This window comes from Neomonachus schauinslandi, chromosome 4 (assembly GCF_002201575.2).
Source record: "Neomonachus schauinslandi chromosome 4, ASM220157v2, whole genome shotgun sequence".
Classification (NCBI taxonomy): Eukaryota; Metazoa; Chordata; class Mammalia; order Carnivora; family Phocidae; genus Neomonachus; species Neomonachus schauinslandi.
This window is the reverse complement of record NC_058406.1, coordinates 43,097,486-43,113,838: the sequence shown is the minus strand read 5'-3', so window position 1 is coordinate 43,113,838 and position 16,353 is coordinate 43,097,486. Positions and strand designations below refer to the sequence as shown.

The following is a 16,353-nucleotide window of genomic DNA, read 5'->3' as shown; positions in this document are numbered from 1 at the left end:
GGGTGGCTGAGCTCTCCAGACCGTCGGGCACCACTTACCCTCGCTCTGCTAGAGGATGCCCGCTGTGCTCAGCCTCACCGGGCTCTCAAGAGTCTCACGGGTGGTGACAGACTCGGAACCTTTGAAAAGGCCGCAGGTGCTGAGCAGAAGCGGGTATCACCGTTACGGCCCGATGGCATCAGGCCCTCGTCTGTGGGCTGACACAGTGCCCTCTGTCATTTCAGCTGAATAGCATTGGCAACTACTACAAGCCCTGGTTCTTCAAGCACGTGGAGAACTACCTGAAGACAAAGCGGGAGGGCCTGGAGTACATTCCCCTGAGACATTACTACCACCGCCACACGCGCAGCATCTTCTGGGAGCTCCAGGTGAGGCTCGGATTCCCCAGCCGGCCAGCACTGTAGGGCAAGAGGGGCCTAGTCCCAGGGACCCAGAGCACCCGTGACACCACAGACAGGGACACCAGAGACACCACAGCGCTGTCCTCCGGGGGGAGCAGACGGCTCTCACTTGGGCTCAGCAGCCTGTCCCAGAGCATCTGCTCCGGGCCGGGCAGTGGGGCACGGGCCGGGCACTTGGGAGCACACACACCTGCTCTGCCCTTGAGGAGCCGTAGCCTCACCAGGCCGACAGACCCTGGCACGGTGCAGGGCCATGGGAATGGGAAGGGGAGGCGGCTCGTTCTGCCCAAGGTCAGAGGTGGCCATGGAGCGTGGCCTTGAAAGGGAGCAGGGATTTGCTGTTCTGTGTGGAGGGGTGAGATGCAGTGACATTTTAAAGAGGGGCGACAGAGGGCGCCTGGGTGGCTCAGTTGGTTAAGTGACTGCCTTCGGCTCAGGTCATGATCCTGGAGTCCCTGGATCGAGTCCCGCATCGGGCTCCCTGCTCGGCAGGGAGCCTGCTTCTCCCTCTGACCCTCCCCCCTCTCATGTGCTCTCTGTGTCTCTCATTCTCTCTGTCTCAAATAAATAAATAAAATCTTTAAAAAAAAAAAAAAAAGGAGGGGCGACAGAGAAGGCCTCTGGGGGGGGGTGGAGAGGGACTTGTGCACAGGGACCTGACCACGGCGGGGCTCGGGGGGGGACAAGCCAGAGCATGGGTCCTCAACTGGGCTACGTGGGTCCTTTTTTCTTCTAAGTCATAGAACCTAGAAATAACCACTTTAATGTGTACCATTCAGTGGTATTTAGTACATTCGTCATGTTGTGCAACTTGCACCAAAGCTGCTGAGGAGACGAACAGTAATCTGGAAGCGGTAATGAAGCCGCAGGCGGAGCCCCACTCACCTCCGTCAACCCCAGACGGTCGTGGGAGAGGAAATGATGCCCCTGAGGAGGCCCGCAGGGACCAGCCAGTCCCCAGCTAAGAGCCGGCAGAGGAGGACAGTGTCCCGAGAAGAGACTGAGGATGGAGGGGCTTTGCTGATGTCAGACCACGAGAACATGGAGGAGGGCTTGGGAGATGAGGGGACAGGGCTGGGTGGAGTCAGATTAGGACATGTTGCATCGTGGTAGCAGGTCACAGGGCACCTGGAGGCTGTGGTGACTAGGTTAAACCAGGCTGACAGGCATGAGGTTAGACCTGACAGTCTCCTAGGAGAAGGTGGGACATCCTAACTGTGGGCCCGTCTCTCAGGCTGAATGTGATGGGGACGTGGTGAGGGGTTGGAGGAGTGGGGAGCAGAGGGCCCATCAGCGCCTGCGAGCGCGGGGCACCCCCACCTCCAAGAGAGCTCCCTTGTCAAGGCCCAGAGCGGTTGGTGGTCTGCCAAATGCAGAAGACACTGTAAGTCCCTCTTTGTCCCTGCCAAGAACAGTGTTAGGTTGTGGGAGGTGTGTTTTTGTCAGGAGCAAGAACGTTTAAGGGACAGGAAAAGAAAGAGGACCAGCAAGGGAGCCCGAGAAGAACATCAAAGAGTACACAGTAACTGCTCCGTATGTGTTAGCTGAGACGCCGAACACCACACACGCGGTACCTCAACCTTCCTAACAGCCCCGGGGTGGTGGGGCCTCGTGTCTGTTCCATTCTCCAGATGGGGGGAACTGAGGCTTAGGTTATCCAGAGTAACACAACTCAGGAAGAGATCGAGTATAGTGATCTCTTGCAGCATAATGAACTACCCCAAACTTAGAGGATTAAAACAACTGACAATTTCTTATTATTTTCTGTTTTCTCAGTTTTCTGAGGGCAGGGATTGGGGAGGGACTAATCTGGGTGACTCTGGCTCAGGGTTGCAGTCCAGTGTCATCTGGAGGCTTGCGGGGGGATGGAGGATCTGTTTTCCAGAAGGTTCCCTCACATGGTTGTTAACAAGAGGCCTCCGTTCCTTGCCACGTGGGCTGCTTGAGTGTCCTTATGACAGGGCAGTGGGAGCTGTCCAGGAGAGAGACCAAGGAGGAGCCTCGAGGCCTTACAGGGCCCGTCTCCTCACACTCCGCCAGCCCCGCTGGACGCTGTCAGAGCAAGTCCAGCCCCCACTCGGGGAGGCAAATCACGCTCCACCTCTTTTGAAGAAAGGAGTAGCAAAGCATCTGTGGGTGTTTTGCTTTTTGTTTTTAATTCAAGTTAGTTAACATATAATGTAGTCTTGGTTTCAGGAGTAAGAATTTGTGTGTTGTTTTTTTTTTTAACCCCAGAGCTAGGATTCATGATGAGGTTTGTCTTATATTTCTGTGCCGTGAGGCACTGGCTGTCCTTCCCGAGGTGAAAGGAAGAGTCTGGTAGGACGGGTGTCTTACGACTGAGATTTGTGCACAGGGCATCTGGGCGGAGCACCACAGCATCCACCACAGTAGAGTTGCAGAAGCCAGACTTCTAGAAAGAAGGGGTAATAAACAATGTCAAGTGCATGCCTTTTCCCCCTCCCCTGGGGTGAACTCCTCCTCCCTCAGGCAGCCCTCCACCCTGGTTCCTCCTTGCTGCATCCACCCTTGAATCAATCACAGGTGACCTAGGCTGATGCTGAACCTCTCGGTCCGATCCTGTCACCCTGGGGCCAGGTCTTCCTTCACCCAGCTCAGTTAATCAGTAATATTTGGGGTCAAGGCCAGCCACATGATCTGCAGGGCCCGGTGCAAAAAGCAGGGAAAGAGTACCGTCAAAGATAGTACCGTGGTCTCTCTGAAGTTTGCTATTTAACGTTCTAAGTAAAGAAAAATTAATAATTTAAATTATTGGAACGAATTTACTGTTCATCTCTTATTAGGAGTATTTAACTCTTCATGCGTATGTGTCTCGTTCTGAGCGGACCAGTTGCACAAAACTAGCTCAATTGTGTTTATCTCCCTTCCTGGTAAATTCACATTCTCTCAATACTCCAGCATGGCTTAGTGATGAGTAAGGAAGGACTGAAGGGAAAGAGGACTCTGGGCAGCCCCCTCTTTCCCTTCCCTTTTCTGTCCTCCTTTTCCGCCAGTGTTAGTGGTTGGCTGATACAGGGAGGTAGCACCGGATAGGGTTCTTGGTGATTCGTGTTTCTTTTTAATGCCATTGCCACAGGGCCTGCATTTGGGGCTTGGGGTCCTGGCTCAGGCCAGGCCCCCTGGATCTGTTGTGGGGCCCTGCAGAGCAGAGCAGGCTGGTAGCAGACTGGACCCAGGTAAATGGCAAGGGCAGGCAGAGACTGGGGGACCAGGAGTAAAGTCAGGGACACGGGGCCTGGGGTCACTCAGAGGCAGAGGGATGAGAAGAGGAGGTCGGGGCTTACTGTTTAAAACTTGAACTTTTCTGAGGTTGAGATTTTGGAAAAGGAATGGTTCTAGCTGATACTTCCGGCTAACAATTGACTGTTGTTAAGGGAAGAATACAAATGGCTGTTAAACGTGATTGAGATGATGGGTCTCACTCCATTAAAGCCGGGCAAAACAAAATTTCAGGAGTCACATCTTTCACCCGCAGGATGATGGCGAGGCAGAATTTTGACGACGCTGTTTGGCCTGGGGAAACAGCACTGCCTGGTGTCATTTGGGAGAGTGTGACATGGCACACACTCTTGAAATAATATCCACTAAAATGGCACACACTGAACCAGAAGTTTCCACTTCTTGGAATTTATTCTACAGATAAACGAAGGTGTAAATGGGCAAAGGCACATGTAGAAAGGATACTCACTGGAATAGTCTGGGAATCGTCCAAGTGCTTATCCGTACAGAACTGATTCAATCAGTTAAGGTCCATCCACACAGGAGGGCAGTGTAAAGGGCCAGATGCTAGTTTGGGTTTTGTGGACCATGAGGTCTCTCTAGAGGCCGATCTGCCCTCACAGCCTGAAAGCCCCCACAGACAGTGCGTAAACACATGGACATGGTTGTGTCCCAGTAGAGCTTTATTTGTGGGCCAGATTTGTCCGAGGAGCCATAGTTTGTGGGTCCCCGCGGGGCAGTGGTAGCACCCCCGAGCAAGCGCGTGCTGGCTGGCTGCGCACGAGGCACAGGGGGAGGGAGAAGCACGAGGCTGTCAGACACCGTCTGTGAGCTGTTGGCTTGTACGCCCGTCCGCGTGTCTGCGCATCAGGTGTCTCTGGAAAGGGACACAGATCCTTCCTAACAGTGGCTGCCTTTGGGGAGGGGACAGAAGTCGGGTTGGGGAAGAATGAAGTGGGGTCAGGACTAGCGGGGAAATGGGGTGAGGACATGAAAGGAGGCCTAACCTTTGGATGGCTGGGATTTCTGCTGTGGGCATGTGTGACTTTTCCAAAACCAAGCGAGGAAACAATAAAAGCCAAGCCACACATTGTTCTCCGGTCACGTGCTAGCATCACTGTAGGTGCCAGGATCTAGGAGCCTAGTAGACCTGGGTGCAGATGGGTCCCTCCCTCGTAGGAGTGGGCTGCCAGTCGGAGAGCTGGCTCCAGGGCAGAGAGGGAGGGTCACTCGGCTTCCAAAGCTTAGCACCCAGGTTCCTTTGGGAAGCCACCCCTGGCCCCGAGTCTGATGTGGGCCCTGCATCATTTTGTCCCAGCTCTTCCCACACTGTAGTCCTCTGGCCTGTCTCTTCGACTGGAGGACAGGGATAGGGACCATGTCTCGTTTATCTTGCTATCCCCAGCACCCAGCATGGAACCTCATACCTGACCTCATAGGCACCTCATAATTGTTTAATGAATAAAGGAATGTCCTTGGGGGCACCTGGGTGGCTCAGTCGGTTGACCCTTGATTTCGGCTCGTGCCCTGGTCTCGGTGTTGTCAGATGGAGCCTCACATCCGGCTCCGCGCTCAGCGCAGAATCTGCTTGTCTCGCTCCCTCTGCTCCTCCCCCAGTTCATGCGCAGGTACTCGCTCCAAGAATGCTACCCCATTCTTGAAGCCAAGGACATTGCTTTACATTCGGGAAGACAGGCTTGGAGCAAGGGAGGAAGATAGTGAGTGGAGGGAGGCCAGAGTCTCGGCTGTTGGGACCAGGCAGGATGGCCAGCGGGTGGATGGTGAGCTGGTGAGCTGGTGGGCGGCATGGGGTATTGTCAGAAGCAGTGCTGAGGGAGGGGGGCTCCTCCCCGGTGGTGGGTTGAGCGCGGAAGAAGAGCAGCCTCTGCTCGGGAGGGTCTCCAGGGAGGCTGAGTTGGGGGAGGCAGGCAAGGTAGCGCTGTGAAGGGCCACAGGCACGAGAAGAGAAGTGGCGGATTCTGCCTAGGGTTGGAGGTTAGCCGTCAGGCTTGGCCTTGAAAGATGACAGAGAATTTGCTTTTGTGCGTGGAGGGGTGGGGAGCAGTAACATTTTAAATAGGAGTCTGAGAAGGCCTCTCAGGAGACGCTGTGAACCAGTGGGCTCATGGATGACCCTGAGCCAGACCTTGCCCACCCCGGTGAAAGCGGCCCCTGGCTATGTGACATTGGGGAAATTGCTTAAGCTCTCTGATGATCTTCTCATTCAGTGACATTTTCTCGACCATTTACAAAATGCCGTCTGTGTGCCAGCCACTCGGACCTCAACGACAGCAATTATAGTTATCTTATTTTGCTCCCGGCACTGGGCTGTGTGCCTTCTAGTTGGTATCTCATTATTCCCTCAAATCCTGTTTTACAGATAAGGAAACTAAGCTCAAAGAGGTTAAGTAACTAGCTCAAGGTCATTGCAGCAGGTAAATGCCAGAGCTGAGACTCAAACCCAGACCCAGCTGGGCGAACCGTGGGTACCACCGTTCCCCTCCAGACAGGAGGAGTGAGCCCTGTCATACAGAACGCTGAACAAGGACCTGGCCCCTGGCCCATGGAGATACTCGGCCCTGTTGGCCCCTTCTCTCCATCGCCAACCTTTGTCTTTCAGGACATCATCCCCTTTGGCAACAACCCTATCTTCCGCTACCTCTTTGGTTGGATGGTGCCTCCCAAGATCTCCCTCCTGAAGCTGACCCAGGGCGAGACCCTGCGCAAGCTGTACGAGCAGCACCACGTGGTGCAGGACATGCTGGTGCCCATGAAGTGCCTGTCGCAGGCAGTGCACACCTTCCACAACGACATCCATGTGAGCCGGGGACGGCACCCTCTGGGGCTCAGTGTTCCCAGCTGTAAAATGGGCCTGCTCCGTGATGGCCCTGAGAGGAGAGAAGGCATGGGGGCTGCTGCTGAGCACTTCTGTGAACTGTTCACGTTTGTGCCCTTTAACGTGGCAAAGTGGAGGCGCTGTCGGCCATAGCCTCGGGGATCGGGAGCAGAGCTGTGGGCAGCCAGAGAGAGGGGTCTCTGGGTGGGGGTGGAGTGGGCCCGCCATGAGCCTGGCACCTGTTGGAGAAAAAACACCAACGCCCCTCTCCCTGGTCCACCCAGGTCTACCCCATCTGGCTGTGCCCGTTCATCCTGCCCAGCCAGCCGGGCCTGGTGCACCCCAAGGGAGATGAGGCCGAGCTCTATGTTGACATTGGAGCATATGGGGAGCCACGCGTGAAGCACTTTGAAGCCAGGTCGTGCATGCGGCAGTTGGAGAAGTTCGTCCGAAGCGTGCATGGGTGAGTGGCCCAGAGCATGGCACGCTTTCTCCGGCCGCCAGCCCCAGGGTGCTGCTGCCGGGGGTGTAGAGTAAGGTCAAGGTGGCCAGCCCCGAGCCAGCCCCACTGGTTGCCGAGGGAGTGTGGAGCCGTAGTGGCCTCTGGTTTGGAAAGTACCTTGAGAAAGTCTGGAGGTGGGATTTCTCACCCCTCTTCCTCACAGCCCTCCCATGAGCACACCAGCATCCCCCAGGTGCTCGGGCCAGAGCCCCGGGATCACCCTGCTCCGCTCCCCAGGGCAGATGGTGGTGTGGTTTTAGATAGGTTCCGGGCTGCTACTTGGGGTTGGAGGAGCTCAGCGAAGGAGGGAGGGATTCATGACTGAAAGCCGCACAGAGGCCCAGGACAGCATAGCTCAGAAACCAGCCTGGAACAAACCCTTGATGTATTTAATACATGGACACATCTCAGAATAGTTACGCTGATTGAAAAAACCAGGAAAAAGGAGTACTGTATGATTCCAGGTATACGAAAGTCCCGAATCCACAGTGACAGAAAGCTGAGCCACCTGGGTGGTAGAGGGCAATGGACGACATGGGGCCATGATCAAAGTTTGGGGGGTGATGGATGTGGGGGCAAGTGTAAACGAGAAATCCTCCACCAGCGCTTCCTGCGGCTCATCGGGGACACAGCCGGGGCCTCTCGGGTCCCTTCCCCTCCCCTCAGCCTCCCCGTCCTGTGCTTCCCAGGTTCCAGATGCTGTATGCCGACTGCTACATGAGCCGCGAGGAGTTCTGGGAGATGTTCGACGGCTCCCTATACCACAGGCTGCGGGAGCGGCTCGGTTGCCAGGACGCCTTCCCTGAGGTGTACGACAAGATCTGCAAGGCCGCCAGGCACTGAGCGTGGGCCCGCCCGGAAAGAGACAGACATGTGGGTGGGCTCTGTCCCCAGGTCCAGGAGGCATCTTCTCTTCACTCAAGCTTGACTGCTCTCCCAGATCCACGCTTCCAGAAAGAACCCCCTCCAGAAATCCCACGCGGACTGCCCCGATGGCTAGCTCTGGCTCCCAGAGGCAGCCGAGTGGAGGGCAAAGGATGTGGGCTCTGGAGTCAGACGTACCTGAGTCTCGTTCCCAGTTCAGCCCCTCGTGAGCTGTGTAACTCTGGGTGAGTCACTCAGCCCTTCCGGACCCAGCTGTCCACCTGGTGAAGGGGGTCACAGTGCCTGCCCGCAGGCCATGGGCATCGGGGTCCGGCGGCGGTCTGGCGGCAGGTGCTGAGGGCCGTAGCTGTGCTGACTCTGGCTTCCTGCTCAGCGCCAAGTCCAGGAAGGCCCCGCGTGAGGTCACCTGGGCGCAGTTCTGGCTGGAAGGGTGAGGGGATGCTCCAGCGTCGCACCCGCCATTGCTTCAGTCGGCCAGACGCACCCCTCACAGACAGACGGAAGGAAGGTTCCTCTCCCTCCCCAGGGTCTCCGGAGGGCAACAGATGGGGCAGGCAGGCCCAAGACGTGCTGTGCCAAAGCCAGGTCCCAGTCCAAAGTTCCCTGTGCCGTCCTTGGTGACGCCCTGCCCCTTCCTCCTTCCGGCCCACCGCAGCCATCACCCACGTCTCAGAGAGGACCGTGTCCTCGAAGACACTTCATGGCTGCCTCCTGTCCCAGCCCAGGCGGTGTGGCTCCCGCTCTGACCTGGGGCTGGAGCACCTGCACCCATCCTTGGCTCTCCGACCCTCTGTGCCTCTTTTGGGCCCCAGAGCCTGCCTAGTCACGGGGGGCGGGGGCTGCATCTACACTGCTCTGCAGCCTGGGGTGGGGGGTGGGGGGGTGGACCCCACCAAGCAGGAAGATGGAGGTTCAGTGTGGAGTCTCACTGTGGGGCCCCAAGGAAAGACCATCAGCTTGATTTCTCCAACCACTCCTCCCTTCGTTCGCCCCCGCCCATAGCTGTAGTTAATTTCAGTGCCTTACAAATCCTAAGCTCAGAGAAAATTAGCCCCGTTTCCCTTCCAGAAGGAAAGGAGCCTCCCTAGGTCCTTCCTGACTTGTTAAAAGCCTGGTTGGTTATGCAACTCCATCTGAAGAACGGCCCGTCCCCAGCTGAGGACCCAGCCTCTGAGAAGGAAGCGTGTCGTGTAGGGAGCTGGGATGGAGTGAACCGTGCCAGGCAGTGACCTGCTGAAAGCAAGAGCGAGCACTGCACTAGGAGGCAGAAGCTGGCTCTCAGTCCCTGCTAGCTTGTCAGCAAGCCGTGTGACCGTGGGCGAGTCATCTGGCCCTCGGAGCTGCGGCCCCTCACCTCCCCAGGCCCTTCCGCTGTGGGAGTGCATGACTGTCCTAGACCGTGTGCTTGCAGTGCCGCTCAAGGCCAGACCAAACCTAAACCCTCCACGTGGGCGCTGTAAGGTCCTTCCTTCAGTCCAAGGCCAGCTCTCCTGTCACTCAGAGAAGCGCACCTATGGCACGCAGGGAAGGGTCTGCGTCTTGTCACTGCAGGTTGCCAGAAGCCCGATGGAGCCAGGCTTTCCCCGGGGGGGATGCTCAGCTATCCCCCTGCAGCCTCGGCACACTGCCAGGTGTCCTCGCATGGTCCCGTGAGTGCTAGGCGCGTTTGTGACCCTCAGGAGGCAAAGGCACCCCCTCCCCCTCCCCTTACCCATTTGGCCTCTGGAGGGGGCATGAGAAAAATAAGAAACCTCATTCTCCAGCTTGTCTGCAGAGCACATGAATTCTGGCCTTTGCCCTCCTGGTGGGCGCCTGCGTTTCCCGCTCGATGCTAAACTGATGATCCTACTTCTTGTGGAGGAATGGTTAGCCCGAGCAGAGGGGCCCGGCCAAGAAGGCCCTGGCGTCCCACCAGAGGGGCCTCCATCCTTAAGCTGCTGGGAGGGTAGCCAGAGATGCTAGCAGCCTCTACCGCCCTTAGTCCTAGAAAAACCAAAATCCTGCCCTTCACAGACCTCACCCGGAAACGGGGGCTCGGAAGGGAGGGTCTCGGGATCACAGCAGCCTCAGGTTTACGTTTTGCTCCCATCATATGGTGACTTGCAAGCATGGCAGGCCGCGCGACCGGCTTTTTCCCCTTAGCCAGCCCCATCCCTGTCCATCCATGTGGTGGTTTCAGGGGGAGTGAAACTTGGCACTGGGGTGAGTGTGCAAAGTAAAGGAATAGGCCTTTCCCCTCCAGAGCCCCGAGTTTCTTGGCTGCACGAAGGTTTTCTGTAGAATCCAAGTTGCAGCCAGTTTCTTTGGCTGGAAGGTTGCATCATTTCATTAGCTGTTACAGAAGAGGAAGGGGTGGGGGATGCGTGCGGCAGTGCATGGTGTGTGGTTTTTATTTTTCCCATGACCGTGGGGACCAAGGAGAAAGGCCCGAGTGTCCCCGAGCAGACTCTTGCAGCCGCAAGAGCTGTGCTTGCTCTCGGACACACTTCATGTCCCCGTGGCTGCGTGGCCGCTGCTTCTATACAAATAAAAACGTGACCTGGAGACTAGACTTCGTCGTTTCTTGTTGGAGGCTCGGGCTCCGGCGCCGGTGGGTTCCCCCTCTGGACCATGGACAAGGACTGAAGGACGACAGGGGGGAGGGCTGGGGATCGTGGGCGCTTTTCCCCGTTTTTGGACGTCTGCCGCTGGTCGCAATGTGACCTGGTGTAGGTGTGAATGGGATGCCGCTGACCACAGGGGGAGAGGCTAGAAGCCAGGCGACCAGTGAGAAGGGCCCAGGGAGGGGTGACGGTAGCTCGGATCAGGGAGGGGACGACTTCTTAGGGTGTCAGACGTGGTCATCAGGAGCTGCAGTCCTGATTGTCCGCTTGGTCACTAAAATCCTTTCTTCGAGCTGCTAGAACTGCCTTCCCCAGCCTCCCTTGCACTCAGGTGTCTCTGGTCTTCAGGAGATGTGAAGAGAAGTGGGGAAGACCTCCCACATGAGGTTCTGGCACTTTCCCCTTCTTAGCTGGATGCCAGTGACAACCAGGCCATACGCTTTGGCAGGGTCACTAGTTGGAAGGAGCCCGACCTGAGCCCTGGCCCGGCCTATTCCAGGAGCAAGAAAGAGAGCTTTGTAGCTGAGTCACTACTACTTGGGAGTGTTCGCTAGAGCTCCTGAAGTCACCCAAGTTGGTTGTCAGGCCTAAATGAGCAGAGATAAAAGAGCTGAGTTTGGTACACATGGATATACGTGATGGACATTTTCCTAAAATATGTGTGATATGAGGGTCCCATCCTAAGGTTATTTGGGAAGAACCCTTTAGGATGTTTCCGGTCATTCAGTCTCACAAGTCTGGATTTTTGTGAACTCTCCTTAAATGAGGAGAAATCTTTAATGTTCCTTAAAATAGAATTTGTATCTTAAGCCTTAAATGCCACATGACACACAATCTCGGATTTTTTTTTTAAGATTTTATTTATTAGAGAGAGAGCGAGAGACAGAGCATGAGCTGGGGGTAGGGTCAGAGGGAGAAGCAGACTCTCCGCTGAGCAGGGAGCCCGATGCGGGGCTCAATCCCAGGAGCCTGAGATCACGACCTGAGTCGAAGGCAGACGCTCAACTGACTGAGCCACCCATGTGCCCCTCGTATTGGATCTTCATCCTGTACCAGAAGCAGGTCAGTTTACACCACCATTTTACAGGTGAGAAAGTGAGGCTCAAGGAAGGTCAAGTGATTTGCCTGAAGGCCACATGGACGCTATTAACAAATTAAACAAGGACGCAGAGCTGTATCTCATCTTACAGCACAGAAGTAGGGAATGAGCCTCAGCACCAGCTGAGACAGTCGCTCCAGCTCTGGAAGCAGTGAAATGAGCCCCCGTGGCTGGGCCTCACCTGTAGTGGGAGGTCAGAGTTCATGGCATGATCTGCGGAGAAGGGAGGCAGGGAGGGTTCGGCTCTGACTCGGGGCTTTTCCTTCCACCGGAGCCGCTCCTGTCTAAACAGACCCTCAGTCCACACACACAGTGTCCACACGTTGGCATTCATGCCAGAGTAGCAACAGTTGGTTTTCCAAACTTGGCTTAGTAGTGTGAAAAATCACACTACGCAAGTTAAATGTGGATGTATTTTTAAACTAGGCTTCCTAGTCCTGTCTTGGTGATTAAATGGTCTAACAGGTTTCATCTTGCGTGACTACTCAAATTATTCAGGTGACTGCCCAGGCAGGCTGTGTTGAGAAAGAGAGTGAGGCTTTGTTGAGGTCTAGGAAGGGGTATTTCAATGGTGCTAGGGATGTGTATGTTGAAGCCCTAGTGTCCTGGTACTGGGAGGTGGGGCCTTCTGGAAGCAAGCGTGTCAGGAGGGTGGAATCCCCGTGATGGGGTTAGTGTCCTTAGAAGAAGAAACTCCAGAGATCTAGCCCTCTCTCTGATCGCTACCATGTGAGGATACAAGATGTCCATCTGCAAACCAGGAGGAGGGCTCTTACCAGACACGGGATCTGCTGGCACCTTGATCTTGGACTTGTCAGCCTCCAGAACCGTGAGACATAAATGTTGTTTAATTCACCCAGTCTCTGGTAAGTTGTTGTAGCAGCTTGAACAGCTGACGACAGATGCTGTGAAGATTGTTGACCCAGTGGACCCAGAAATAGTTGAATCCTGCTCTGTCCATCACCTCTTCTCCCCACGGGGTTCCCTAGGGAGCAGTCCCAAGGGAATGAGTTTTTTAATGGGGCACTGCAAGGTAATAGAAAAAATATATAGTGGTCTCTGTCCCCAGTTCTTGGTACAGGGCTTCTAAAAAAACCTTTGTAATTTCCTAAGTGATGAAAGCACTAGAAACATCTTTTATTCTAATATGTGGCCTTTGACCCTGATTCCTGACTCTGAATCTAAATCCTAAATCCCTTGAAATTTCCTGGGTGATAGGAGTATCTTTTGTCCTAATGAAGCAACTCTGGGTGGGCTCCTGGTGGGCTCAGGGATGGAGCTCCAAGGGTCAAGTTAGAGAAGGTGAAACTCGCTTTAGGGCCAAAGGACCATGGCAGGGCCAGCAGCAGGGGCCAGGCTTGCTGAGGCCCAGGGCAGGCATCGAGGAGCCCATATTACAAGGATTCAGGACATGAGCTCGGAACAGGAGGGGCTTTCCCTGTCACCTGGCCTGGCTGTTGTGTCTGGGTCACTGTGAACTTGAGGTACAAGGCACTGGAGAGGGTTCCTGACGGTCAAAACCATCACCCTCGTTTACTGAGAACCTAACACAGCCAATAAAAGTCTCATCCTATTAACTAGGTTAGCTAAAGCATAAGTGCTGTGCAACCTAGGGAAACTTGTCCCTTCTCTGAGCCTGTTTCCTCTTGCAAAAGCCAGCTGTGCTTGATCGTGCTGAGGTACTAGATGACCAGCTACTTAGCTACAACAGGACTGCCTATGTGAGATGCCCACTCATTGTTATGTTACCTTTACCCTGCTGTGGAACTCTTTTTCTCCAAAGCTTTTAGTCCAACATATCACAAACAGGGTTTGTACTTAGGTTCAAGCAGGGCAAAGCTAAGAGCCCAGCCCTCCTGCCTCCCTTCCCCAGAGGTCAAGGGACGCCTCAGTAGAGCCCAGTTAGCAAACCTCAGCTCTCCTTATAGCCCTGCCGAGGCAAAAGGGCAAAGGTCACAAGGAAGCCGGATTTCAGCTCAGCATCCATAGGACGCTTTTGCAGGCATGGCTGCCCTCTGCCGGATGGGGCTGTCTGGTCGGTGCGTCAGGAGCTGGACAGACAGTTACTGTTGTGGAGGAAAGCAGTGGTCTCCGAAGTGAGATGCCCAAGCCAGCGGTCTGGCAAGGTGACACAGTGGGAAGCTAGAAAAAAATATCAGTGCTTGTGTTGGTCTGGGTCAGAAGCAGACCCCGAGACAAGGATTTGGGCGCAAGCCACTCATTTGGGCGGTGAAGAAAACAGCAGGAGATGGAGGAAGAGGTGAGAGCCAAGAAAGTGTGCATTGTCAACAGGTTACCACTGTGGGCAAGGGGGGTTGAGTTGTGTGGGGAAAACTCTGAAAGCCAGAGTAAAACATACACCTCAGAGTTCTATCCCACAAGGAGTGAGTTTGCCGGGTGTTTATATGCCAACGCCGTCAGTCAAATTTGAGGACAGCTCCTGAGGGATGTTAATTCCTGTGGCACTTCGACCTTCCGTGGAAAGGAAGCCTTCCATGGCAGCCAGAGAATCTTTCACTCCGTTATGGCTGGATGTCCCTTCTTAGCATTTACACGACTTTTGTAACGTATAGAAGTGCACTGGTATTTCGAGACAAAGTACTTAAAGGAATTGCCTCTTTTAAAGTTGTCACACAGGTTTCTCTTACAAAAAGGCAAGCGTTCCAAAATTGTTAACCTGCTCTATGCTGACAGTGATCGTCAGCAATGTAACCGCTAACAAGTGTATTTGAAAAAAATGTACTTATTCTATAAGATAAAGCAATCTTTTTTTTTCTTTTCTTTTTCTTTTTTTTTTGAGAGAGAGCGAGAGAGAGCACAGGCATACATGCCTGCAGGCGGGGGATGGAGAGGGGCAGAGGGAGAGGGAAAGAGAGAGAATCTTAAGCAGGCTCCATGCCTGACATGGGGCTCAATTCCACGACCCTGTGATCAAGACCTGAGCCAAAATCAAGAGTCAGATGCTTAACCCACTGAGCCACCCAGACGCCCCAAAGGTAAAGCAATCTTTTAAAAAAGTTTTATTGTGTATATTTTTAACTTTTTATTTTGAATTAATTTTAGGCTTGTGGAAAAGTTGCAATGACTATATAGAGTTCCCATGCCCCCCTCACCCAGCTCCCTCCAACATTAGCATCTTCTACATAACCACAGTAGAATTATCAAAACCAAGAAATTAACATCAGCATCCTGTTATTAACTAAACCACAGACCTCATTTTTATCTCACCGGTTTTTATAGGAATGTTCCTTTCCTTTCCAGAATCCCATCTAGGATTCTACATTGCTCTTAGTTGTTAATTATTTTCTTCCAAACTGTAATCATTTATATCTAATAAACTGCACATAGTTCAACTGTACAATTTGGCCAGGCTCAATATTTGTATGGACACACCACAGTTGTTTATTCATTCACCTGTTGATGGACATTTGGACTCTTTCTAGTTTGCAGCCAACACAAATAAAGTGGCTGGGAACATTACAGTCTTTGTGTGGACATATGCTCTCATTCTCTTGGGTAAATACCCAGGAGAGGAAAGACTGGATTAGATGGTAGGTGTGCAGTTAGTTTTTTGCCAAACTGTTTTCCAAAGTAGTTGAATCACTTTACATTTTCCACTAGCAGTGTATGAGAGTTCCAGTTTCTCCACATCCTCACCAACACTGGGCAGGGTCAGTCTTTTTAATTTTAGCTTTTTTAATAGGTGGGTAGTGATATCTCATTGTAGTTTTAATCTGCATTTCCTTAATGACTAATGTATATATTCTGGAGATAAATCCTTTATCAGATCTATGATTTGCAAATATTTTCTCCCAGCCTATGGCTTGTCTTTCCATTCTCTTAATAGTGTCTTCAGGAAAAACAGAATTTTTAAATTTTAATTAAGTTCAATTTAAGAATTTAACAATTTGTTCATATCATACCGAAGTATGATCTACAGAATAGCAAATAGTTATATTTGTATCTAAGAAATTTCAGCCTGATCTACAGTCCAAAGGTTTTCCTCCTATGCTTTCTTAATTTAGGTTTTACATTTCGGGTTATGATTCATTTTGAGTTAATTTTTGTATATGACTTGAGTCATTGCTCACAGTTCATTTTTTTGCATATTGATATTCAATAATTCCAGCACCATCTGTTGAGAGGATTATTCTTTTTCCACTGAACTGTCTTTTCATCTTTGTTGAAAATCAGTTGTCCACTGGTGTGGGTCTGTTTCTACATTTTCTATTCTGTTCCTTTAATCTGTCAATCTTGACACCAATTTCATGCTATGGAATAAAGTAATGCTACTCCTCCAGCTTTGTTCCTCTTTTTCAAAGTTGTTTTGGCTATTTTATGTCTTTTATATTTCCTTGTTTCTAGGATCAGCTTGTCGACTTAAAAACAATTACTGGGATTTTGATTGATACTGCACTGAGTCTACAGATCAATTTGGGGGGAACAGATATCTTAGGAACATTGAGTCTTTTGATCCCGAACATGGCATATCTCTCCTTTATTTAAGTCTTCTTTAATTTCTCTCAGCAGTATTTTGTAGTTTTCAGTGTAAACATCTTATACTCCTTTTGTCAAATTTATACCTAAATATTTCATAGTTGTGAGGCTATCATAAGTGGCATTTTAGATTTTCAATTTTTTATTATCACTAATATATAGAAATACTTGATTTTGATATATTGATCTTATTTCCTGAAAATTTGCTAAGCTGATTTATTAGATCTAGTTTGCACCCATTTTGACTCATCAACTTTGTTGAGCATTCACAGGATTTTTTTTCACATAGG

The 16,353-nt window shown here is 52.4% G+C and overlaps 1 protein-coding gene across 3 annotated transcripts in view; it reads left to right on the top strand.

Moving 5' to 3' along the window:
* Positions 1-8,733, top strand: part of DHCR24 (24-dehydrocholesterol reductase) — a 28,383-nt gene extending 19,650 nt beyond the window's left edge. The window contains exons 6-9 of one of the 3 annotated variants that reach the window (XM_021683938.1): positions 225-368; positions 6,262-6,459; positions 6,762-6,940; positions 7,669-8,733. In XM_021683938.1, the coding sequence (XP_021539613.1) occupies positions 225-368; positions 6,262-6,459; positions 6,762-6,940; positions 7,669-7,822 (675 nt within the window). In that variant the 3' untranslated portion in view covers positions 7,823-8,733. The remainder of the gene's footprint in view (positions 1-224; positions 369-6,261; positions 6,460-6,761; positions 6,941-7,668) is intronic. The other 2 variants (XM_021683940.1, XM_021683939.1) reach the window with 2 other exon arrangements.
* Positions 8,734-16,353: the final 7,620 nt, after the last annotated feature.